Source organism: Martes martes, assembly GCF_963455335.1.
Source record: "Martes martes genome assembly, chromosome: 3".
Lineage (NCBI taxonomy): Eukaryota > Metazoa > Chordata > Mammalia > Carnivora > Mustelidae > Martes > Martes martes.
This window is the reverse complement of record NC_137890.1, coordinates 51,811,671-51,838,443: the sequence shown is the minus strand read 5'-3', so window position 1 is coordinate 51,838,443 and position 26,773 is coordinate 51,811,671. Positions and strand designations below refer to the sequence as shown.

General features: G+C 36.4%; 1 protein-coding gene across 4 annotated transcripts in view; it reads left to right on the top strand.

Moving 5' to 3' along the window:
* ELF1 (E74 like ETS transcription factor 1) overlaps positions 1–26,378 on the top strand; it is a 108,885-nt gene extending 82,507 nt beyond the window's left edge. For all 4 annotated transcript variants that reach the window (XM_080798697.1, XM_080798696.1, XM_080798699.1 and 1 more), the window contains 7 exons: positions 2,124–2,304; positions 8,035–8,142; positions 9,690–9,857; positions 15,213–15,296; positions 16,433–16,625; positions 17,765–18,214; positions 24,409–26,378. In XM_080798697.1, the coding sequence (XP_080654823.1) occupies positions 2,124–2,304; positions 8,035–8,142; positions 9,690–9,857; positions 15,213–15,296; positions 16,433–16,625; positions 17,765–18,214; positions 24,409–25,009 (1,785 nt within the window). In that variant the 3' untranslated portion in view covers positions 25,010–26,378. The remainder of the gene's footprint in view (positions 1–2,123; positions 2,305–8,034; positions 8,143–9,689; positions 9,858–15,212; positions 15,297–16,432; positions 16,626–17,764; positions 18,215–24,408) is intronic.
* Positions 26,379–26,773: the final 395 nt, after the last annotated feature.

The following is a 26,773-nucleotide window of genomic DNA, read 5'->3' as shown; positions in this document are numbered from 1 at the left end:
TTGTCTCTGGGGAGGGGCACTTTTGGAGAAACAGCACTGATTACTGTTAAAACAGCATGTTCCTGGGACCTTTAAATTCTGGAGAGTACAGTAACCATTTCCTCCAGTTCACTTATTGGCAAGTGGAACTGAACAAGGAAGAAAGTAGTAACAAATATCTGTAGTTATTTGAGACTCGAGAACTATGTGGATTTAGATAAAATTTTGGAGATACCCCTTTTAATACCCATACTCCCATAACACTCACTACCCCCAGTTTCAGGAGCCAAATAGATTTGGTTTCATTTGGGTAAGGACTGCCCCTGGGAATTGCTTTGACATGCTTCTGTCTGACTTCGTGGGTGACCTTGGGTAGATTTCTTAATCTTATTCTTCCTCTGCCAATGGATGGAGGCGATAAGCCCTATTTTTACCTGGTACATAGAGTTGTTGCAGCATAAAAATGAAATCATGTGAAAATTAAGTCAGTTCTGGGCTCAGCCTCCTTAGAGGAGGAGGCTTAACCATGAGCTAACCTTGAGCTTAACCTTGAGCTTTTACAAGAGAAGTAGTGTTTCAACAAGCCATGTGTTCATGCTAGGTAGGATTGCATGTGTAGCATTCGCCTCTTAAAGAAGAGAAAAGGAGGGGCACCTGGGTGGCTCAGTGGGTTAAAGCCTCTGCCTTCGGCTCAGGTCATGATCTCAGGGTCCTGGGATCGAGCCCCATATCGGGCTCTCTGCTCGGCAGGGAGCCTGCTTCCTCCTCTCTCTCTGCCTGCCTCTCTGCCTACTTGTGATCTCTGTCTGTCAAATGAATAAATAAAATAAATCTTAAAAAAAAAAAAAAAGAAAAGGAAAGCCCAGTGACTATGCTTTGCTTTGGCCATTTTATAGACTTCCTCTCGTGTGTGTGTGTGTGTGTGTGTGTGTGTGTGTGTGTGTGTGTGTTTTAGAGCACACTGTGTGAGCCTCCTACTTTCTGTTTTAAAACTTAGAATTTGGAGAGTCAGTTATTTCTAACTTCCTCTTTTCTGAAATAGGAAGAAACATTTTGAAATAAAATGATCCAAATATGTTCTAGGGTTATTAACTATAAATTTCAGAGCATAGCATTCTTGAAGGCACAGATAGTATGTTCAGCACCTGTGATATCTTAATGTTTAGTTGAAGTAGTTAAATTTTTAAAAGAGAAGTAACATTTATTGAAGATTCGATTGTTATATCAAGATTATCTCAAGATTTAGTTGTTAAATCACTTATAGTTGATATGCACTTGCTTAAAACAAATATTTCTAAAGTAAACAAAAGAAGAAGTAGTATTTAATCTCAGTGTGTAGTGCTACAAACATTTAATTGTACTCTGTATATAAGGTAATATTCATGTATTTAGAAGGTATACACTGAATTATTTAGGGTTAAAGGAGGAGTGTCTGCCACTATCAAATCAGGAAAAATAGAAATAATAATATAGAAGGATAGTGATAGACATGATCAATAATTTCACAATCTTCTGACTAGATAGAAAATGAAAGTTAATTTTCCCATTTGAGTTAAAAGCTAGGGTTAAACACAACCTATGTGCCAATGACAGCATAATATTTATTAAACTTCTGTGTTTTTTCCCTGTCAAACTTTTGTTGAGATTTTATTTAATTGTACATTTTTTTTTGTATGCCACTTTTTATGAATTAATGATACTAGAGGTTTTTTTATTTAATGTGCCTTAAGAGTGTGCTTTATAGGATTTTCCAATGAAAACTTGGTTAAGACCCAAGATAAATAATAACTCTGCAGCCCAGAAAGAGTGTCAAGATTTAAGTAGCTGCGGGGCGCCTGGGTGGCTCAGTGGTTTAAAGCCTCTGCCTTCAGCTCAGGTCATGATCCCGGGGTCCTGGGATCGAGCCCCGCATCGGGCTCTCTGCTCAGCAGGGAGCCTGCTTCCCTTCCTCTCTCTCTGGCTGCCTCTCTGCCTACCTGTGATCTCTGTCTGTCAAATAAATAAATAAAATCTTTAAAAAAAAAAAAAGATTTAAGTAGCTGATGATAGAAAAACCAAAGTGATGTCCAATATAAAATATTTTTTGGTTGTATTTAACAAAAGCAAACACTTTGTTAATCCTTTTTCTCCCTCACCCCTGCCAGCTTGGTGACCCAGCTATTTTTCCTGCCGTAATTGTGGAACACGTTCCTGGTGCTGACATTCTCAATGGTTATGCGGGTCTAGCCTGTGTGGAAGAGCCCAATGACATGATTACTGAGAGCTCCCTGGATGTCGCTGAAGAAGAGATCATAGATGATGAAGACGACGACATTACGCTTACAGGTGTGTGTGCCTCCAGCACCTTACCTAGGCATGGTTTGGGGCAGTTTCCTTGCCCTGTGTTTTTTGGGGCATAAGAAGTCCCTAACTTGGTGTCAAGTTAACTCCTTTACCTACAGAGGCTGGAGCAGGGAGAAGGAAACTCTGTTTTCTTCCGCATCTATCTGTGTTTCCTCCCCTTCCTTCTTTCCTAGATATATTGAGATGAATGTGACAGACTAGAGGTCTGTGAGAAAGACCAGACGAACTGAACTTGTCAGGTATTCACTGAATGCTGCTTCTATGCCAAGCTCTGCATTCTTGATAACAATGAGAAGTTGTTTGTAGGGAAAAAGATAGGAATGTTCTTTTCCTGCTCTCACAGGAAGCAAAATAGGAGGCCATGACCCAAATGTAGGATCAAGTACTAGGGTTTAAAGAAGATTTCTCTTCTGGTTCAGTCAGAACTAGTAGCATATTTGAAACATGGAAAGTTCATAGTGTAAGTGTGAGGCAGTGGTAATGCTGTTTTCATCCCTTTTAGAATTTGGTACACACATTTGTATTTTTATACACTTATATTGATTTATCTGGGCCAGAGGAGGTAGAGGCGTTTAAGAAATGAATTATTGGAAGCAAAGGTTATTTGAATATTTTAAAAAAAATTTTTTTTAATTTGAGAGAGCGAGCAAAAGAGAGCAGGAACAGGGGTGAGAGGGAGAAGCAGGCACCCCCACTGAGCAGGGAGCCTGACATGGGGTTTGATCCCAGGACCCCGGGATCACTACCCAAGCCAAAGGCAGATGCTTAACCAACTGAGCCACTTAGGTACCCCTGAATATTTATCCTTAAATGTAAAGAAAGAATAGGAAATTAACCTTAGTCACAATGTTATTAACTAAACCTACACTTTATTTGTTTGCCAACCATTTCAAACTAATGACCCTTTTCTGTTTCAGTATCCTATCTATAATCTTACATTTAGTTATTTCTTCTTAGTCTCTTCCAGCCTATAACAGTTCCTCTGTCTTTCTTTGTCTCTCAGTAATCTTGACACTTTTGAGGAGTGCTGGTCAAACATTGTAGTACGGAGAGTATGTGCTATGGTGAGTGCTGTGAAGTGTGTAAACCTGGCGATTCACAGACTTGTACCCCTGGGGCTAATAATACATTATATGTTTATAAAAAAATAAAAATTAAAAAAAACACAAAACAATAACAACAAAAAAACATTGTAGTATGTCCCTCAATTTTATTTGTGTGATATTTTCTCATGACTGTACTGAGATAATGCATTTTGAGCAAGAATACCACCAAAATGGCATTGTCTTCTTAGTGCATCATATTAACATAGTAGATTTTATTTTTTTAAGGCAGATTTTTAAAAGTTCATTATCTCATTTAATTCTCACAACAGAAAAAGGAAAAAATTAGGTTAAATGAAATTACTTGCTTAAGATCACACACCAAGTGGCTGAGTCTCCCCTGATAACATTGACAGACAACTCTTAGTTTTTGTATTGTTCTTTGTTTTTTTACAAATTATGTTCTCCTGTATTCACATTTTTTGTTCAGAGGAACCCAATGAAAGCTTTTTTGATAAATCTAGACTTACCAGATTTTTCCTTACCAGTTAGGGAATTACATTACTCAGGCTGAGAGGTTTCCATTCATTACTGACAGTGAGTTATGTGTTTTGTATAACAGAATGATCATCTCTGTGCATATACCTATTGTGTAGCTCTTGGGTTTTTTGTGGTATATTCTGTTGTAACTTTTTGATGCCTTAGCGTAAGGCTACACTGTCTCTGTAGGTTGGAAATGAGGGTCTCCGGTGAAGGGGTATTTATTCCTGGTTTTAGTCATCAGGGTGGTCTGATAACTAAAGAGAATAAATTGAAACTAGGGAAGCAGATCTTAGATCTTTAGAAGAAAGAATTACTTCTTTCTTCTAGTGTTTCCATTCTCTTGGGCTTGGACTTGAAGATAGCTGATGGCAAAATACAAACAGGCTCCTTCCTTCCTGGAGAATAGAACTGGTATTGAAGGGGTCTAGGAAACAAGCCATATCTTGAAAACCAGATTTGCTATTTGCATATTTCTTCTCCCTTCCCTTTCTTATTTTCCAACCTGAGACTTTATTTATCTCTTCCATTCTTGTTTGAGCAATGACATAAGAAGGCAAAGAACCCTTGGAGCCCTCCTAAATTCAGAGTAAGAGAGGGAAGAATGTTGTGCTTTTCAGAAACTACAGGGGGAAAAAAAGGAAAGAAGAATTTGTAAACTACATTTGAGTCTTAGGTAGCACTTTAGATGATATTAAGGAATTGTTAATACTTTTAGGTATGACAGTAACATACCATACATACGCTAAAATATTTAGAGATGAAATAGATTCCTTCAAAATAATCTGGGGAATGGGTGTGGGGTGTGTGTGAGGAGACCTTGGGGGCAGTAATTGGAGTAGGAATGAAAGAAGATCAACCTTGTGTTGATAATGGTTAATGCTGAGAATGGGTATGTGAGAATTCATTATACTGTGTTCCATAATTTTGATTTTTGTTTGAAATTTTCAATACTAAAAAGATTGATCTATTTTTATGGATTTGAGGCTTATATTAGACTGCAGGTGTCATTGGTGTGCCCTGATTTCAAATTTTCCTGGTCATCACAATATTTTTATTTTTATCATCTTGACCTCCTATCAAGTTTGTTATATATTTGAACCCATAAAATAAATGTATAATGGTAAAATACCACTTTTATCTGTTTATATGTTAGAGTTCCACATAAGGTTTCCTTTGGGAAAAGGTTATGGTGTTAACAATTTTTGAAAATCATGTGACCATGAATTCTTTGTATGTGGAGATTCTCCATCCATTGCCAGTCTTTGAAGATCTAAAAGTAAAATTATTAGCAGAGATGGTACAAATGCTATTTTCTCAAACAGAAGGTAACCATGATGACTATATTCATTAGTAAATCTTCTCTCTTAAATAATACTATTATGTGTCTCTTCCTATGTATCTGTCTGTTTTTGTAAGTTCAAACACAATTTTTAGTAATTTATAATATCAAATGTATTTAATAAATTATTCCCTAAGTTATTATAGTGTCAGTGCTTTCTGGCCTTGGTATAAATAGATTTTAACCAGTTGCTAGATCACAGCTAATCTGTTCCAGAGAAGTTTTAAAGTGCATGTATGAAAAGCTTGTGGGGTTTATTATTGCCAGAAGAAATTTTTCTCATCCATTTATTGAAGGGCTGACATTTTCTTTGTTTTTAAAAGCTAGATGCACTTTTTTTGTTGTTGTCTTTCCTGTTTCTTGTGGGACCTACCCATTTATTTTGCTTTTCTCAATCTAAGCACTGAAGCTGAATGGAATAAACAAAGTTTTATAAACTTAACATTGATACTAAACACGTTTAACTTTCCTCATATTTTGAAATACAAAAGGTGACGTGATTTCTGTATGTAGCTGTAGAATGATTTCTACTGTATAGTAAGTTAAAAAGGCAAGGGTCAGGTAGCATAAATAGTGTATTACTTTTTATTTAAGATAGGAAAAAGAATATAAGTGTTATGTGTTTGCTTATATTAAAAAAAAAAAGAAAGATAAACCTCAAAACTAATGAAAATGGTTTCTAACAGGAAAGAGGAAGGGACAGGGATAAAAAAGTAGATTTCTTAAATGTACTTAGTTTGGGGGCACCTAGGTGGCTCAGTTGGTTAAGCCTCTCCCTTTGGCTCAGGTCATGATCTCAGGGTCCTGGGATCGAGCCCCGAATCGGGCTCTCTACTTGGCAGGGGGCCTGCTTCCCCCTCTCTCTCTTCTCTGCCTGCCTCTTTGCCTACTGTGATCTCTGTCAAATAAATAAATAAAATCTTTTTAAAAAATTGTACTTAGTTTTGTCATTTTTACTTTGGAAACCTGTAAACATTTAACATAATTATAAAACAACACTAAGTCCAAAGGAGGAAAAATTAGCAATCTAAAAATTGAAGCACACTAAAACAAATGAAACTAATTACATTATTGAGGTGTGGCATAATCATATAGAGAAGAATTACTTAAAGTGGTTTTTTTTGGTTGGGGGATACTCAGGTATCTCAGTCGGTTAGCTGTCTGCCTTCAGCTCAGGTCATGATCCTTGCATCCTGGGATCAAGCCTGCATCAGATTCCCTGCTCACCGGGGTCTGCTGCTTCCTCTGTGCTCTCTCAGTCTCTCTCTCTCTCTCTCAAGTAAATAAAATCTTTTAAAAAAAATTAAAGTGATTGTTAAAAAGATTTCATTTATTTATATATTTATTTAGGGATAATGTGAGCCAGGGAGGGGCAAATGATGGGGGAGTGGTAGCGGGAGAGAAGTCCACTGTGAGGCTCCATCTCAAAACCCTGAGATCATGATCTGAGCTAAAATCAGGGGTCAGACTGAGCCACAGAGGCATCCCTAAAGTTATTTTTTAAGGCTGTGCATTTCCTAACAAAAATAGCCTAAAAAGCAAAAAATTTAAAAAGCTGCTAAGGAATCTTAAATTGTTCTCAGTAATTACAGCCTATGTGAGTGTGTGTATATGAGAGAGATGTTAGGGTAAAATCAAATAAGTAATGAAGTTAATGTCATAAGGAGCCAAGATTTATAGAGTAAGATTAGATCTGCAAATGTTAAATTGCAAAGTTAAATAACAATTTTATAATTCTCTATAAATTCTATGTAAATACATGGTAAAATATATAATTCTAGAAATAAATTCTGTAACACTAAATTTGAATTGAAAATATTAGTATGAACTCATGATCTATTTTCTTCTTTAAAAAAAACAAAGACAAAATATTTTTTAGCCAAATATGGGACAACTTAAGCATTAATAAGGACAGTAACTAATGGATTGAAGTATATCTAATATGTTTATTTTTTAATTTATTTTTTTTAAAACTCATTTATTATAGAGAGAGAACAGTGGGGAGGGGCAGAGGGAGAGAGAAACTCAAGCAGACTCTGCTCTGAGCACGGAGCCCAATGTGGGGCTCAATCTCAAGACCCTGAGATTATGACCTGAGCCAAAACCAAGTTGGATGTTGGGGCACCTGGGTGGCTCAGTCGTTAAGCCTCTACCTTTGGCTCAGGTCATGATCCCAGAGTCCTGGGATCGAGCCCCACATCGGGCTCCCTACTCAGAGGGAAGCCTGCCTCTCTCTCTCCCACTGCTCCTGCTTGTGTTCCCTCTATCGCTGTGTCTCTCTCTCTCTGTCAAATAAATAAATAAAGTCTTTAAGGGGAAAAAAAAAGAGTTGGATGTTTAACTGACTAAGCCACCAAGGTGCCTTCCCCCCTCTTTTAAAAAAGATTTATTTATGTATTTTACAGAGAGAGAGAGAGAATATGAGCAGGGGGAAGGGCAGAAAGAGAGGGAGAAGAAGAGAAGCAGTAAAAAATGAGAAATAGTGGGGTGCCTGGGTATCTCAGTCAGTTAAGCATTAGCACTCTTGATCTCAGCTCAGGTCTAGATCTCAGGGTCATGAGTTCAAGCCCTGTGTTGGACTCTGTGCTGGGGGGCCTACCTAGAGCCTACTAGGAAAAAAGAAATAGAGAAGTATTTAATAGTCATATTCAATCTAGATTTTCTCTGTTGATACAAAGTATATATATAAACCCAAGTATTAAGTGATGTTCAAGAGATCAAAATCTGTGTGTTTTTGAGCAACAGAGGTCTTGTAGCTAACTTGTGTTTTCTTCGAATGTATTGTAGTTGAAGCATCCTGTCCTAATGGGGATGAAACGATCGAAACTATCGAGGCTGCTGAGGCACTCCTCAATATGGATTCTCCCGGCCCGATGCTGGATGAAAAACGAATAAGTGAGTGGTCGTGTGCCATGATTGTTCATGTTAATATACTTGGAAAAGTTACTCTTACCATGATCCTCTGTTAAATGGCAAATACCAAGAGACCAGAGAGCATGTTTGATATGTTTTGTGTCCCAAGCACATTTTAAGAAACAATACTAGTTGAGAGACGCCCAGGTGGCTCAGATGGTTAAGTGGCTGCCTTCAGCTCGGGTCATGATCCCAGGGTCTTGGGATCAAGTCCCAAATCAGGCTCCTTGCTTGGCAGAGAGCCCGCTTCTCCTCTCCCTCTGCCTGCCACTCCCCCTGCTTGTACACTCTCTCTCTCTCTGACAAATAAATAAATCTTTAAGAAAAAATACCAATTGAGACACCTTTGCTAGAGTATTCAGTTAAACAAGACTTCTTTTTTTTTTTAATTGAAGAAGGAGACCTTTAGGAATAAAAACTTTAGTTGTCAAATAGCAGATTAGGCAGAATTTATTCTCGTAACCTCATTGGTGAAAGAGCATTAGAGCATTTATGGCCCAAACTATTATAATTTAATGATCTGTATGAGTATTCATCAGTGAATAGGCAAAATTCATTGAAAAAATTTCTAACACCTCATAGCAGAAAACTCTTTGCCACATTACTGATCTGCTTTTGAATCCATGTTTCCTTTGGGCTTTTCTGACAAAGTGTCAAACTCATAAATTAATTATTACTAAATGAATTTAAGATGTGGTTGAGTATTTTCTGTATGCACAGCAGTGCATTAAGCAATAATGTGATACACAAATGAACAGATAACTGTTTTTTTCCTCTCAAGTTTACAGATTAATTTAGAAGGAAGTTGTTTATGTAAAAGCCAAAAATAAAGGCCATGGGAGGGATAGCAGAGTGTTCTGGAAGAAAAGAGTACTCTGGCTGAGACTTTCAGAGACAGGCTTTATGGAAGGAATGTTTTATCCTGAGCTATAAAAGACAAATAAGCTTTTAGTGGTTAGAGGAGATATAGAGAATGTGTTTAGCCAAGGAGACAGACCTGTAAATAAGAGTGAAATGTTTGAGATAAAAACGGTTTGGTATAGCTGAAGTATAAGGTTTGTGGTAGGCGGGAGCTGAGAGTAGAAAGGTAGGTTTGATCTTGATTGTGTGAGCTTCAGATGGCAGGCTATGGAGTTTGGCTTGTTCTTACCATCTTTTTCCTGTATAAACTATGCAAAAGATCAGTTTTATTTTTCTAATAATTTTCAGGGTATAACGTTTTGTATAGAAGAATTATATGGTCAAATCAGACAGGTTTCAGAGAATAACTTCAGCAGCAATGAGAGAAGAATGGAGAAGAGAAATATGATCAATTGATGATAGGAAGTAAAGAAAGAAGGGCATTGAATTAGTTCTGTCAAGCCCGTCTGACTTAGGGTGCCTAATTTCAGACAGAGGAAATAAAAAGGAAATAGATTTCAAGATTTTATTTCTACTTTAATCCTCAGAGAAACAAGAAATTATTTGATGTAATTAGTTTGATTTATAATACAAGTTTGATTATAATTAGTTGATTTTGTTTCCATTAGATAATAATATATTTAGTTCATCTGAAGATGACATTGTTGTTGCCCCAATCACCCATGTATCCGTCACATTAGATGGGATTCCTGAAGTGATGGAGACTCAGCAGGTTCAAGAGACATATGCAAACTCACCAGGAGCATCATCACCAGAACAACCTAAAAGAAAGAAAGGTGGGTGGTTAATTTGTTTAGGGCAAACAGTCCAATTTTGATGTGGAATCTAAACATAATTTTTATTCAAGGATATTTCTATACCAATTAAAACTTACATAAGAAAAAATGAGGGTACAAAACATAAATTAAAAGGTATTTATCTTCACATTAGATTCATTAAAAAATCAGTTTATTTGGTGTATCCTGCAAAAATGGGGTTTTCCAACTTTTTAAAGCCTCAATCTTTTATCGAAATCCTTTTGTCCAAACTCAGAAAGAGCTTGAGTAAGGGCACTTAGCTTCTAGCTTCTTTCCACAGGACATAGTTTGAAAACCACTAGCTTAGATTCCAATATAAGATTCCAGTGGGAAAAATAATGAGTTGGACATCAGTAGGTAAGTGATTAAAGAGGAAAATACTAGGTTTTAATTAGATTTAAATTTCAAAGGGAATTTTTCACTCTTCACTCATTAGGACCATATCTGCATTCTAAAGTCTGACACTCTTTCCATTTCATTGCCTTCTGAGTCTCCTCCAGTTTGTGTAATATTTTGAATTTAGTATCTTGGTTAATCACCCAGTAACCTAACTTCACATGAAAGTAAGGGAAAGTCCAGGAGCCCAAAGTGAAGAGGAAAATGAAAACAGAGTGAGCCGAGGCTGCCGCATCTCTGAAGGGCTGAGATGGGTACACCGGTCTGATTGCCCATGCAGAGGCCAAGGCTTGTGTCTTGGTCCAGTGCAAGAGGAGGTTACCAGAGACTTCAGCCTTTCATCAGGATCCTTGAAAGGCTCTCCCCTCCTGGGAAAAAAGTCTACCCACTGGCACAGAACAGGTGTCAAGGAAGTTTATATTTCTCAGCTGGGCCTCTGAGTGGAAAATTCTTTCTGTGAGAATTCATAATCTTAGGCTTACTTTAATCTAGGTTTATGATTAGATTTTAAATGATCACTGACTTAAGAAATTCCCAGCCAAGTAATTAACGTAAAAGTGACCCCAGACTGGCAATGACGTTGGGGTACTAGGCAGAAGCTCTTGTATAAAACTGTTCTGGCAAGTCATACATTTAAACCCAGGCTGACAGGATTTCCTCAAACAAAGCCCTGTTGAAGGTGAGCTCACTTTGCAATGTTACAGAGTACAAAAGATAGAGAACCTCTGAATGAGGAGCAGAAGACATAGAAGATTCTAGCATTCTCTAAGAACTTCAGATAAAAGAATTATCAAATAGAAACTTTGAATGACTGTGACTACAATTATTAAGGCAAAAGAAGGAAAAACAAGGTCAAAGAATGAGACTATCACAAAATACCAGGTACAACTTCCTCTTCTGGACAGGATGGAATAACAGAACCTGATTTGGCAACGATTTGGGGATATGGCAACAAAAAACAAAAATTAGTGGGACTACATTAAACTAAAAGGCTTCTGCTTAGGAAAAGAAACTGTCAGCAAAATGAAAAGGCCACCTACAGAACGGGAGAAGATATTTGTAAGCTGTATATCTGATAAGGGGTTAATGTCCAAAATACATAAGGAACTCCTACAACTCAATAGCAAAAAAGCCAAACAACCTGATTAAAAAATGGCCAGAAAACCTGAATAGATATTTTTCTAACGAAGACCTACAGATGGCCAACAGGTACCTGAAAAAATATGCTCAACATCACTACTTGTCAGGAAAATGCAAATCGAAACCACAGTAAGCTATCACCTCACACCTGTCACAATGGCTATCATCAAAAAGGCAGGAGATAACAAGTGTTTGCAAGGATGTGGGAAAAAGGAACCCTTGTGCACTGTTGGTGGGAATGTAAATTGGTACAGCCACTATGGAAAACAGTATGGAATTTCCTCAAAATATTAAAACTACAAACACTGTATGATCTAGCAGTCTTACTCCTCGCTTCATATCCAGAAGAAATCAAAATAAGATGTTGAAGAGATGCGTGCACTCTCATGTTCATTGCAGGATTAAAAAATCATAGGTGGACCTTGAGGGCATTATGTTAAGTCAAATAAGAGAAAGACAAATACTGTGTGCTATCATTTACATGTAGAATCTGAAATAGCCAAGCTCATAGAGGCAGAGAGAGGTGCTGATGGCTGGGGAGTTAAGGAAATGGGGAGATGTCAGTCAAAGGGTACAAACTTCCAGTTATAACATGAGTAAGTTCTGGGGATCTAATATACAGGATGGTAACTTTGGTTAACAGTACCGTATTATATACTTGAAAGTTGCTAAGAAAGTAGATCTTAAATGTTCACACCCAAAAAGCCAAGTAGTTACTATGTGAGATGATGATATGTTAACTAACCCTACTGTGGTAATCATTTTATATCATAGAAGTATATCAAATCATCATATTGTACACCTTAAAAATACACAATTATATGTCATCATATCTCAATAATGCTGGAAAAAAAATTTAATAAAGAAACCCCCAGAACTTGGATTTACCCTCCTATTAAAACAACTAAAAATACAGACAACCATGTATGAAACAGTGCCTCTAAAGACATCAGTCAGCAAAAGCCAGTGATCCCTGAGAAACAGGAAACAAATGAGGTGAGCCCTATGATGACCCCACCTTACTGCATGGAGAAATTTGTGGGTTTTTTTTAACAAACAGTTTGGCAGTTTCTTAAAACATTTAATGCATACTTAACATGTGACCCAGCCATTCTTCTACTCAGTATTTACCCAAAAGAGATGAAGGTACACATTTATAGAAAAACATCTGCATGAATGAATGTTCTTAGCAGTTTTATTTGTAGTAGCCCAAAACTTGAAACAACCTAAATGCCTATCAGCTGCTGTCTGGATAAACAGCTTTATGGTGTATCTATGCAAGGAAATAGCACTCAGCAATAAAATAGAATGTACTGTTGATACATACAACAAAAACAATGAATCTCAGCATAATTATGCTAAGGGAATTACCTTACACAACATATATACAATATATATGTGTGTATATATATATTTTATATATATGTATGTATGTATCTCTTCATCTAAAGTTGTGGGAACTGCAAACTAACCTCTAATGACAAAATCTGTGAGTAATTGGCTACCTTTGGATTGGGCAGAGTGGGAAGGGTATAAGGATTACAGAGGGGTTCAAAGTACTTTTGGGGGTGAAGAGTATGTTCACTATTTTGAACAAAGTGATGGTTCCACGGGTCAATACTTATGTTGGAAGATACCAAACTTTACCTTTTCAACATATGCAGTTTCATTTTATGTCTATCATACTTCAGTAAAGCTATTTTTAAAGTGAAGGACTAACATTCTTGTTAGGAAGACTGATGTGAAAGGAACCAAATAGAACACATAATATTTGGGTTAAACAGAAGATTAGTCACTGTTTAAAAGAGAATTTGTGAGCTCTAATATAGATCTGATATAGAATAAAAAGTATGAAAGAGTTTGAGATGTGAGGATTGAATGAAAAGGTCTACATGTTTCATCAAAGCTTCAGAGAGAGAGAATATATAGAGTGAGGAAGAGACCGTATTCCAAGATAATGATTGAGAGTTTTCCAAAGTGACATAAATCTCAGCATGGTGAATCCTGAGTAGCATAATTGTCAAAGAAATCCAGGCCTAAATACATTATAGTAAAAATGCAAAACACCACCTCCCCAGCCCCCTCCAAAAACAAACAAACAAACAAACAACAAAGAAAATACCAGGGGAAAACTACATTACTTGAAGAGGATTGATTTTTAGATTGGCAGCTTAGAAGCTCCCAGTAGAGGCTGGAAGTGTTGGGTATCTTCAAAGTATTGAGAAGAACTAACTGTCACCCAAAAATCCTATACCCAGTTCACGTAGAACTCACATGAAGCTATGCCACCTTGACTGGTAAGGAAGATGATGGAAAGGGTGGATTTTGGGTAGGTTTACCAACTGTCTCTGTCTTGACTAAAACTAGTGGTGAAAACAGTGGGAAGAAGAAAATGCTATCTCTCAGAAAAAGTTGGTAAATAGAAGGCATAAAATAAGATGGTAGGAGGGATGGAAGCTAACTGAAGTCTTTGTTCCTGATATTTATTATCATTGACACAGTCACCCAGAAGTATCTGCCTCATGAATGGTTCTCTGCAGATGTCTATATGGAAATGGAGATACCTGGCTGATTAGGTTTTATATTTATGCATTAAGAGGGGCCTGAAGAGTGTTCTTTTTGATCCACGTCTCTCTGATTCTTACTCACCCTAACTTCAGAAGGGTTTTCCTGTTTGGTTTGGAGATGTGTTGTTACTAACCTTGTGATTTTTAGCTCTGGAATTCTGTTCTGCTAAGTTATTGCATTATATTATCCTAACCCAGAATTCACTCTTGTGATCTGGACCAGATAGACTCCGCCTCAGGAACGTTAGGGTAAAGGGGCACTTGGCTGGCTCAGGTGGTACAACATGAGACTCTTGATCTTGGGCCTTGACTTTGGGCACCAAATTCGGCAGAGAGGTTATTACTTAATTAAAAAAAAAGAAAAAAGAATGCTGGGGTAAAATACAGTAAGGTATCCGTTTATAATCTTAATTGTTTTTCAGGTACAGAACGCTAGTCTGTTCAGATAGCATGATCATCTCAATATAAATCCCAGGCAACATTGCCACCAAGTTATGCTTCTAGATAAATGGCCAGAAGAAGATCACAAAGCTTTAGAATAGTTGGTTGACCCAAACTAAGTCTGAACAAACTACAGTCAGCGTTGTCAAAGTGGAGTTAGAGATTGAATGGCACATAACTATAATGTTTATTTTGCTGTGAATTAAAAGAAGTATAGAAAAATGAGAGGTTTCAAAATACAGGGGAGAATAAAAGTTGACTATGTAGTTCACCAGAAATTTGCCTCATGCATTTTTTGTATCTCTAGAATTTTGGGAAGTTACCAGTATTTAAGAACTACCTATATGCAGGTGAGAGAAAAGCTGAAAATTGACTTTTCCTACTGTAAAATGCATATATAACCAACAAACAGATAAACCTGCATGGCTTATTTTTTGAGCCCAAGTCTTATCAACATCAAGAATATTTCCCCCAATTTTAAGGAAGCCATGTCAGTTTTGTTACCTCAAAATGTTTCAAACTTAACCTCATTTTTATAAATGAGCTGATGTGTCATTTCCTACATAAAATTGTGATCTTACCTGTACTAACGATAAATTTTCACTGAAGTTCTTTTCCTTTTGAGTAAACAGCATTTTAGGAAACGAGTATGTGTAATATTGTATGTGTGTAAAGTACTTGGCATTTGAAATTTAGGATAAATGACCAAATAGCATTTATAAACAGCTAAATTGTCCATTTTATCTCACTTTTGATGGCAAATCCTTATGCAGAGCTGTTCTGTTTTCAGGGAGAAAAACAAAACCTCCACGACCAGATTCCCCGGCCACTACGCCAAACATATATGTGAAGAAGAAAAACAAAGATGGTAAGGGTAAGTGCAATAATTCCCTTGCAATACTTACAGGTCAAATAACAGTTAGATTGCTTTAAAATACCTACATATCATAAGTAAAACCAACCAGCTCTCTTGACTTATTGAAGTGGATCTTCTCGCTGCCAGATGCTTATAAGGTATAGTTGGGGGATGCCTGAGTGGCTCAGTCGATTAAGCATCTGTCTTCAACTCAGGTCATAATCCCAGGGTCCTGGGATCAAGTCCCGCGTTGGGCTCTGTGCTCGGTGGGGAGCCTCTTTGTTCCTCTGCCTCTGCGTGCAGCTACCCCTGCTTGTGTTCTCTCTCTCTCTCTGCAAATAAATAAATAAGTTTTTTTTTTAAAAAGGTATAGATGGTACTTTCTATAAATAGAGACTGATAATAATGGAGCCCAAGAAATCCATTTAATAGATTTTTCTTATATACCTGTCAAAATAATCCGTCCTTTAATATTGAGCCTTTTGGAAGAGTTCAACCAGGTTAGCTTTTCAGTTCATAGACACTTTATAAGATTGTTTTGGAGTTCTGTTATTTTCATAATTGCTGCCCAAATTTGAAGAAGATTGTTAAAGCCAATCCACTGGCTCTGATATAAAGAGAACAACTGTTGAAAGGTTTTGTACACTTCTTCATTGGTTCTTTTATGTGATGGCTCTTAAAGAGGTAGGGAAAAAGTCATCTCAAAGTGCTTTCTTCTCAAGTCATCATAAATCTAATTGCCAGTATTGATCCATCCAGACATCTGATGTGGAACTAATAAAAAGACCTATATTAGACCCTAAAAATTATCGCCAGTGCTGGGCGCCTGGGTGGCTCAGTGGGTTAAAGCCTCTGCTTTTGGCTCAGGTCATGATCTCAGGGTCCTGGGATTGAGCCCCATATCGGGCTCTCTGCTCGGCGGGGAGCCTGCTTCTCCCTCTCTCTCTGCCTGCCTCTCTGCCTACTTGTGATCTCTCTGTGTCAAATAAATAAATAAAATCTTTAAAAAAAGAAAAATTATCACCAGTGCTAACCAAGTTGCGTAATATTTTTGTATGATTATAGAGGGAACTTATAAAACTTTTAGTTGTGTTTACTTTTGCTCTTTTCCAGTGAAATTTTGGTCAGTTAAACAGAAATTGCTTTTGTTTCAGGAAACACAATTTATCTCTGGGAGTTTTTACTGGCACTGCTCCAGGACAAAGCTACTTGTCCTAAATATATCAAATGGACCCAGCGAGAAAAAGGCATTTTTAAACTGGTAGATTCCAAAGCCGTATCCAGGTTGTGGGGGAAGTACAAAAACAAACCCGACATGAATTACGAGACCATGGGAAGAGCTCTCAGGTACGTGAAGTTTTTTGTCGTTCATTGTGTTAAGAATATTGTTTCCTAAATACTAAAAAGCTAGGTAACTTCTAAAAAGGTAGAGGACTACAAAAATGTTGAATTTTATTATTGAAGAGCTAAAACCATGCTACTTATAGAAATCAGTTCGTATTTAAATTGAAATCCTGATCTGGGAAAATGTTTTTCTTAAAAAAAAAAATCTTCATGCAAACAACAGATACTTGTAAAGGGATTAGAAAATGTGAACTATCATCAGGAGTTATAAATTGACCATGGGGCTCATATGTTTTGAGCCCTTAAACTTGAATTCAGCACAAAATTAATGAGTAGTGGTAATCAGGTACTTAATAAGAGGGTGCATTTTTTAAACGTAAATATCAGGTATGATCTGTATTATGTTGGAATAAATGCTTCAAGAATAATAGTAGACGTTGTGAACATTTTGAATTAGGTAGGTTATCATTTTATTCCGAAGCTCACTTTTAGTGTGTTTTTCTGTGATCAGGTTATCTATCCTTAAAGATATGCATTTGTTTGAGAAAGAGTTATTAGATAACCTTCTTAAACTAGAACTGTTTAGTTACAGTTTGTGTGTATTTTTTTTTAACTCACACTTTTTAGATTCTTGATCTAATTAAAATCAACGACAAAATTTGAATCACTTCTGTTTGTACATCATTAAATTTTGTATGGAAAACTGAATCAGATTCATTGAATCAAATTTAAACTGGTAGGGACATTATAATAAACGACAGAAGGGAAGTAAACTTTTGAGGTTTGTAGTAGATTTGATTATTCCGGCAAATTGGAAGAAGGGGAGACAAAGGAAGAAAAGTGAATGACTAGGATAATCCATGTAGTCTATCAGCAATCCCCTCATCAGAATTGGTTTTAGGTTTAGTTGATAATAAGGATTTTTCTTTATCTGTGAATATATGTGTTTTACATTTATATAGAAAAAAAGTTTAATTATACTATTTTATATAAAATAACTGTGCTTCATTTTGAAATTCTTCTCCCACTTGTTTCCAACTTGAAACTTTTGTTTATGATTAAGGAACTTTAATTTTGTTGAACATAATTTTAATTTATGTTTAATCAAATAAAGTATTGTTAAAATTGTCTGCTTTGAATAGGTACTATTACCAAAGGGGTATCCTAGCAAAAGTAGAAGGTCAACGCTTGGTGTATCAGTTTAAGGAGATGCCGAAAGATCTTATTTATATAGACGATGAGGACCCAGGTTCCAGCATCGAGTCTGCGGATCCATCACTGTCTTCAACAGCCACTTCAAGTAGGAACCAAGCAAGCAGATCGAGAGTATCCTCAAGTCCGGGGATAAAAGGAGGAGCCACTACAGTTCTCAAACCAGGGAATCCTAAAGCTACAAAACCCAAAGATCCTGTGGAAGTTGCACAGCCATCAGAAGTCCTGAGGACAGTGCAGCCCACACCATCTCCGTACCCCACCCAGCTCTTCCGGACTATTCATGTCGTCCAGCCAGTACAGGCTGTCCCAGAAGGAGAAGCAAGCACCACCAGTAGCGTGCAGGATGAAACGTTAAATTCCTCTGTTCAGAGTATTAGGTGAGAAAACTAAAGTTACTGATGCATATCTTTACATGATGTTTCTGACCAGAGTCATCATTTGTTGATGACTCTGGGTTGGGATTCAGAAATGAAAATAAAAATTATATTGATTTTTAAAGCTGGAAGTCTTGTTCAGCAGATTGGTTTCAGCAGCTGTGTGTATTACATCAGCCCTCTGATTGTATCATTGATTTCTTATTTTTAAACTTTGTCATTACTTGCTGTTATCCTATCCATTTAAATCTTGTCCACTATACCTCTGTATAATTCGATTGATCCCAACAAGAAGGGATCCACATATTAGAAAATCCAGAGAATGGTTTCAGATCCTTTTTTTTTTTTTCAAAGTAAGAAGCTATAAAAATTCTACATAAACGGACATATCGTGACCTGGATTGTAGTGAGTTCCAGGAAATAACATTATTCCTTGGGAAAATTCTATCATGGAACAGTTCTAAAGTTTAAAGAGGGAGGCCAAGAATCTAAGGTCCACTTTTTCATGCTTTTAGAGTGGCAGAAATTGGAAGAACAGTTTTTTAGCAATCAAATCAAATTTGCCTCCTAGCCCCAGGAAAGATAGGAAAAACAAATTGACCAAAGAAAACCTCTTCAGCTTTAGACCGGTCTTCTGCAGAATTTGGGACTGGTCTCACTGCTATGGGACGGGGGAAAAGGAGGAGGGCAGAAAATTAGATGGACGTTTGCAGTATTTTTTTCCCTCTACTATCATGAGTTTCCAGAACATGAATTATAAAATATAGGAGCCCTTCCAAATCCAATAAAAATGATTCTTTGAATACTTCCATTAAGTGACTTCAGTCTCACAGTCTTACATTCGAATATTCCAAAATATAAATGCCAGCGTTTTGATCAGTTGATTTTGAAGTAAGAAACAGTACCGAGAATCAAGACAGAGTTAGATATTCCCATCTTCCTTGTATGGTCCATTTAAACTTTTGGCATCATGAAAATTGACTTGCAAGGAGTGTAAAAATTACATTTTCCCCTTTTTAACCGGATAGGAATGATAATCTTAAACTGTTATTAAAGGAGTACTTATTTTTCGATTTGCCTTTTAATGTTTCATTTTCCTCTAGGTCAATTATTGGTTATGTGTGATGACTGAGTATCTAGTTGGTGTGATTCCTCTCGTTGGTTTCTAGGCTCTTTGCCATCTTATCACTGTATTTGTGTTGATAGGAAACAGTACATGGCCACAGCTAATCAGAGGGGATCCCTTTCTTAGAGTGATTCAGTTATTTTTAAGCATCTGTAATCAGTTTGCTTTTTATACCTTGAGGATAAAATAAATGCCTGCTCCCCCCATAAAAAAAATCCCACATACCTGTAGCTCTGAAAGGTATTAAATTGTGATACTGAATTGGATGCAGTGTTACTCTGAATGTCAATTTCTGAATGATACTCAGTGCCAGATATTAAAACACCATAATACACTCCCTATCCATGATTTGCAAACTCTTTTGGTGTACTTCCCAGAATTTTCATGTCCAAGGTCCCTGATTATTCTGGATTATTCTGTGGACTTCCTGCCTGCTTCCTGCCTCTACTGTTTTTTCTCTTCAGTTCAACCTATGCAAGACTCTTAGTCACAGCTTTGCTATGTTACCTTCTTGCAACTTTTGTTAGATCTGTGTTGCACGCAGAGCGCAGTCAAATTTCTGGAGCATCAGCTACCAGCTCTCACTCTCTGCTCGGATTCCTTCCTTGCCTTCTAGCTAAAGCTGCCTGCTTGGGTGCACCGCAGTCTGGTCAGTGAACCAGGCGTTGCCATTGACTTCAATGCCCATCTCCTCCTATACATTTAAACCAAAGGAGCCACGTTTTACTCATTGCTCTTCTCCTACCACTTAACCTCATGTCTGGCACATAGCATCCCTTCAAACTTATAGAACTTATTTTGAAATAGTGTATATATTCATTCTGTATCTCCTCTCAGAGTAATGAGTTCTCTAAGTGAACTGCTTATGTAATGAAGAAATAACAAAACTTAACTTCTCAGACTTTAAAACATACTTCCTTGTTGAAAAAATCATTTTATATTTATGTGTATGTATATACACATATTCTTCATCATTCTTTTGACTTTTAAAAATATTCTTCTCTCTTTTGGGTGTACCTTCTATTTGTATCTCCCCCCAAATCCTACTTATTTTAATGTAGTTAAAGCTTTTATGGAATGCATTTTATTCCCTGAAATAACTAGATGAGGAAGGTCCAAAGTTAATGAATAATAATGCTCTTTGAAGACTGACACCTGCTGAATATAGTAACTCGGGTTTTGCCATTGTTCCTTTCCATTATATAGAAAGAAAGAAAAGTCTTAAATAAATTTCAAGCAAATTGTACATATTACTCTGAAATTTTCTTGTATTATTAGAATCCTTTTTCATTAGATTAATTCTTTGCTTAGCACTTTATTTTTTGTCTTTTTTATAATTACCCCAAATTTTCATTATGAAAAATTTCAAAGTATCGACAGATTGAAATAGTATGATGAACACCTATTTACATCCTCTTAGATTCACAGTTGATAGCGTTTTTGCCTTACTTGTTTTCGCTCTGTATTTATTTATAACCTTTTTTCTGTTGGGCTATTTGTCAAGTAAGTTGACATCCTTATGACATTTCACTCTCAAACATGTCAACATCCAGCTTTTAAGAATAGAGAGATTATCCTAGGTAACCATGTTATCACTCCTAAGAAGGATAAGAGTACTTTGGCTATATTTTTCTTAATTTTATAACTACTTATTAATAAAATCAAAGACCACTTAAAGATTTTTTTCTGTAGCTAAGATGGAATATATATGACTTAAAATTAGATTATTAATGTAACAACAAGAACTGACACTTTCAAAGCACTCTCTGTATTTCATACACTTGTCCATATATTAATGTCTAATATCCTCACTGATCAATGAGATATAGGTAATATTATTCCTATTTTACAGATGAGGAAACCAAGGCAAGGAGAGGCCAAGGAGCCTGGTCACATCTAGTAAGTGGTGGGGACAGCGTTTTAATGCAAGCAGTTTAGTCTAAAGCAGTGAGCTTTAATGATTTGCCACCCTGCCTGCTGATTCACATAACTCTCGTGAATTACCAGTTATTTACTATGAAGTAGCAACATGTTTTTTCTTTTCTCAATTTTTCCTTTGCTTATGTCTTTTTGTCTCACATAATTGCATGTATCTATGTGGAAATCTATTACGCTTTTCTTAATTGATTTATGGTATATGTGCTCAATTTTTAAAAATTTTGATTTTGACTCTGACTTCATGTTATTTAAAGAGACAACTACAACAAAAGTAAACCTCTGGTCAAATTTTTTCCTGAAATTGTCCCTTGGTAAACTTGCAAGTCCATATGCCTACCTAGCATAACTTCTTTCTGTATAGTATTTTCAAGTACTAATAGTTTGTGTTAGGGTCTTTTGAATAAATTAGCCTCTAAAAATGTATAATGTGTAGGTTATCTTAAAAACAAAGTAATGGAGTACGAAGAATGTATATTCTTTCGATTATTTTCCAGCCCTCCAACCTTGTCGATTATTAGATGTAACATTGAATCGGATTAATTAACTATGCTGAGTCTGTTTCCTCATCTGCAAAATAAAGATAATACTTAACTTTACAAGTGATTGTAACAGTTAAATGACATTCTTGAAGTCTGAGTAGATACGCAGTAAAAACTAAATGTTATACTGTATATCTTTTTTTGTCTCAGAAAGTTTGTAGTATTTTAAATTTCTGGTATTGTAGCAGTGGTTACAAGCAGCTTAGGAAATTTGTATAAAGTAGTTAACTATACTATAACCTTTGTTATATAATATAACACCACCAGACACAAATGACTGTTTAATCATTAACTAAGACAAAAATAATTTAAAATTTCTGTGGCAGGGAAAAGGCTGCATAATATTTTGCCTTTAATCTCTGAATTTTTTATTAGTGAAAATTAGTTATTTTAGAATTTGTTCAAATAAGCCAGTATATTTACACTGTAGATATTATAGATGAGTATATGTATTTTCTGGCACATGAGTATATGTATTTTCTGGCAGATACATATAGTATATGTATTTTCCGTTGTTTTGAGATAAGGAGGTCTTTTTTCTAGTTTGAACAAAAGCATTGAAAGTCTAGTGGTAGCCCTGGTTAGCAATATGGAAAATTTCCAAGTACATTCTTGCTTGTGCCACACCTGAGGGAGGAAAAAAGGAAGGTGGAGTCATGTATTAAAGGTGTGTAATTGCCCACAGCTTAAAGATATAATAGACAATTATCATCTTTAGCTGAAGTTATTTAGGACTGAGGAAGTGGCAGTGTGTTGTAATTATCCTAAGGCACAGAGGCCTTGTAGTCAGATGGCCTCTTTCCTTATCTAACTGGTCACCTCATGCTAGCTATTCACCCTCTTTGTGCATTTAATTTTTATATGTAAAATGGGGATAATAGTACGTATCGGGTGGCAAGACTATACATATTTCTAGATACAATCTGTGTACTCACTGTATACCGTGTGTACTATTTTATCTGTATATACATGTACATGAATGCTTGTCATGGGAAGCCCTTTATTTAAGAAATGATCTCTGGCTGCAGGGTCAGTTACCACACCCAGGCTCAGATTCTACCCAAGATGTCCTGATGCAGGTAGGCGGGGGGGAGAAAGGAGGCACCGTATATTTTGGAAAAGCTGCCTGAGTCCCAAAGTTATTCTGTATTCTACCAACTCTTCCTTGCTTGACTAATAATATCAGCAGATTTGGCCTTTATTTCTAGTCATCCCCTGCCCACCTATTAAATCTTCATTACCCGACTCATACTCTTTTCTGGCTCTGTCCTTTGAAAGAGCTGCTAATATCCTACTCTAGACTGATCCTCACAGTGATAACTTGGTTGGAATCTGAACTTGGAAATCAGAATCCTACCATTGTGCGTAGGCTGTAGTCATCCTGTGTCTTTCCACTTGCTTTGAGTGTTTCTCTTAAGTTGCTCTGAGTTTTCTTTTCATATTACCACCTAGTCCATTTGTGTTCTCCAGAGTTTCACTTCTCACCTATGTGATAGGCCACATAACTGTAACTTACTAAAATTTGCCTATAATAATCTATGTGCAATGATTAACATTTGGACTGTGGGGGCCAGTCTAGCTGTTAATCATTTGAAGTAGCAGTCATCTATTGTTTTTGTAAAATAGCTTTACAGAATCCAGAAGAAACACAATTGAGATCCAGATGCTGAGTTTTTTCAACTGCATTTGTTTTATGCTAACAATGGCCATAGTATAATTTCCACAGAAATGAACTTTTCAAATTGGATTGACTCACAATATCATTTACGAATTTCTTCAATAACGGAAATTAACAACCTTACATAAACTAGGTTTACATTAAAGGATTTTATGTTAAATTGTATTTTTATGGCTAAAATCTGTGAAGATTATTTGAGCTGAGAAAACTGTCAAAACATGCTTCTATTTACTTTTGCCGAGCTTGCCCTTATTTTTTGCTCTCTCTGGCAACCTAAAGAACCCTCATGAGTTAATTATATTCATGACTTGTTTTGCGTAATATGATATGCACTGTGAACTATTAAATCTCTTCTGCAAAAATAAACCCACAAAATTTCTTCTGATCGTTCTGTCACATATACATTTAAGACTGATTTTTTTTTTTATTTTAGGCAATTGCACATTTTTCCTCTATATATAGAAAAACAGGTTGAAAACAATTACAGTCCTATGAAGTTAGGTAATTGTGGATGAGCACTGTCCCTTAAGTATTAAAAATAATGAGAGTGAATCCAATACATTTGTTTTAAAATTCCTAGTTTCCTTTCACGCGGCTCATCCGTAACTTCTTTTCCAAGCATTTTGATATCCTCCTCCTTCCCCAACAAAATTGCCTCCCCATTTGCATTAATGTGGCACTTTGCACAGACTTTTTTCCCCCTCTCATCAGATAGTATCACACTTAATAGCTTGAAAGTTTTGTGTCGGGCATTCCATATAATACAGGGTCTGGTATGATGTTTCTGCTGTGTCGAAGATATGGGAAGTAGCATTCCAAATGTACGACTTCTGTTTTATCAAAATGACTTATCAAACATTAAAGTTTTAAATGATGTAGAATGTGCTGATTTTCTGTAATTTCATCATCTCGATAGGACTATACAGGCTCCAGCCCAAGTTCCAGTGGTCGTGTCTCCTGGGAATCAACATTTGCATACAGTAACACTCCAGACTGTGCCAATCACAACAGTGATAGCCAGCACAGATCCATCTTCGGGTGCTGGGTCTCAGAAGTTCATTCTACAAGCCATTCCATCATCACAGCCCATGACAGTATTGAAAGAAAATGTCATGCTGCAGTCCCAGAAGCCGGGCTCCCCTCCTTCCATTGTTCTGAGCCCTGCGCATGTGCAGCAGGTTCTTACCAGCAACGTCCAGTCCATCTGCAATGGCACCGTCACTGTGGCTTCATCTCCGTCCTTCAGTGCTACGACGCCCGTGGTGACCTTTTCTCCTCGAAGTTCACAACTTGTTGCCCACCCACCTGGCACTGTCATCACTTCGGTTATCAAAGCTCAAGACACAAAAACTCTCATACAGGAAGCAGATAAAAAGGAAACCGAAGATAATTTGAAAGAAGACAGTGAGAAAACTGAGCAGCCACAGCCTTATGTGATGGTGGTATCCAATTCCAGTGGATTTACCTCTCAGGTAGCTATGAAACAAAATGAATTGCCGGAACCCAACTCTTTTTAATAAATACGCCAAAGGAATTGTGGATGATTGTTTTTTCATTGAACATTTTCAGTTGCCTGCAAACTCTCTGGTTGATTCTAAGAGAAATTCTACAGATGTTCCTAATTTTTTAGCTCATTGTTAAAAATATTAATTTAGAGTTAATGTTGACTTTGTTAGATGGGGGAGGGAACCCCAGTGTTCCTCTTTGTTCTCCAAATGTTTCAGAATTCAATTGTGAAGGAATAGGAATTTTGTACTATGAAGTCCTTCTTTTCAGATTTTTTCTCAGTTGCTATATCATAAGCATTTTTAAAGTTTCTTTTTTAATTTTTACATGGTATTAGCTTTTCTGATTCTTTTGTAAATACAGTACTTCAATATAAGGCAACAGGAAATTTATGTAGGAACTATTTTCATTCCATTTGTGTAAGTTAAAGTCTTGACTCTTTCAAATGCAAGACACCTATTTTCTATTTTGTTAAAATTATGAAAAATTGGAAAATGTCCATGATATGGCTGAACCTTACTTCAGAAGCAGAATGGTACAAAAGCCTCAGCCCTTTCAAGAGTGGCTGTCCTGCTAAATAGTTGTATAACGTTGGGCAAAGCCACTGGATCTTTCTGGGCCTCAGTTCTCTCAAAAAAGGAAGGGGTGCTTTGGATAAGACTTGATGATCTCCAGTTTGCTTTCTGGTTCTAAATTTGAGGTTTCTAGCACCTATATTTTAAAGTTAAATCAACTAAAACATTATCACTTATTTCTTAATGTAGATATAGCTAACATATTACAGAAAAGTGGCCCTACAAAATTCATTCTTCTGTTATCCATAAGATCTGTTATAATTCTGAATTCTTCCTAAATACTTTGTTAATTAACTCTTTAGGCCACTGTGCACCGTGGTCATTAGTAAACTTATGTTGCCAAGTGCTAAATGATATACTGCCATTCTGAAAGATCCAGGGCTTGCTCTTAAGGGCCCAGAAAGCAACCAAGACGTGAGCTAATCTGGCTGAGTAGTCAGTTGCTATAAAAGCATAATTGCTTTATATTTTGGATCATTTTTTATTGGGAGTGGGGGGGGTTGCATACAAAGATAATATACATTATATCTAAGTCTCTGAAATGAAATAGTTTTTAGATTACTTTTTCAACTGTAAATAATGTACATTTAATTTCACAAGAAAAAATGTTTTCTGCAAATTTTCTAGTACAGCAAAGGAGAAATTTTGTAGATGAAAAAAATCATTATGTTTAGAGGTCTAATGTTATATGTTTTCATATTATGGAGTGAATTTGTATTTAAACAAAAATTTAAATTTTGGAATCCTCTAAACATTTTTGTATCTTTAATTGGTTTATTATTAAATAAATCATGTAAAAATTCTCAATGTTTGTGTTTTCAAACAAATGTCTCCTGAGAACAAATATACAGAGAATGTTGCTAGTATTTACAGTGTTACTAAATGTTCATATAACGAGCTCCATTGGTCAGATTATAATTGCAGAATTGTCATCCTCTCATTTTTCCTTGCCGCTGTGCCAAATGGTGGTTTCCAGACAGCACACAATGGATCACCAAGCTCTGAAAATTAGAAAACCATAAAATTTTCCCAGCAATAATATTCAACAAACTTCAAAAACCAAGGTTTTTTTTAACCAAGTTGTTTTTTTTTTAAAGACTTTATTTATTTATTTGACAGAGATCACAAGTAGGCAGAGAGGCAGGCAGAGAGTGAGAGGGAAGCAGGCTCCCCACTGAGCAGAGAGCCCAATGCGATGCG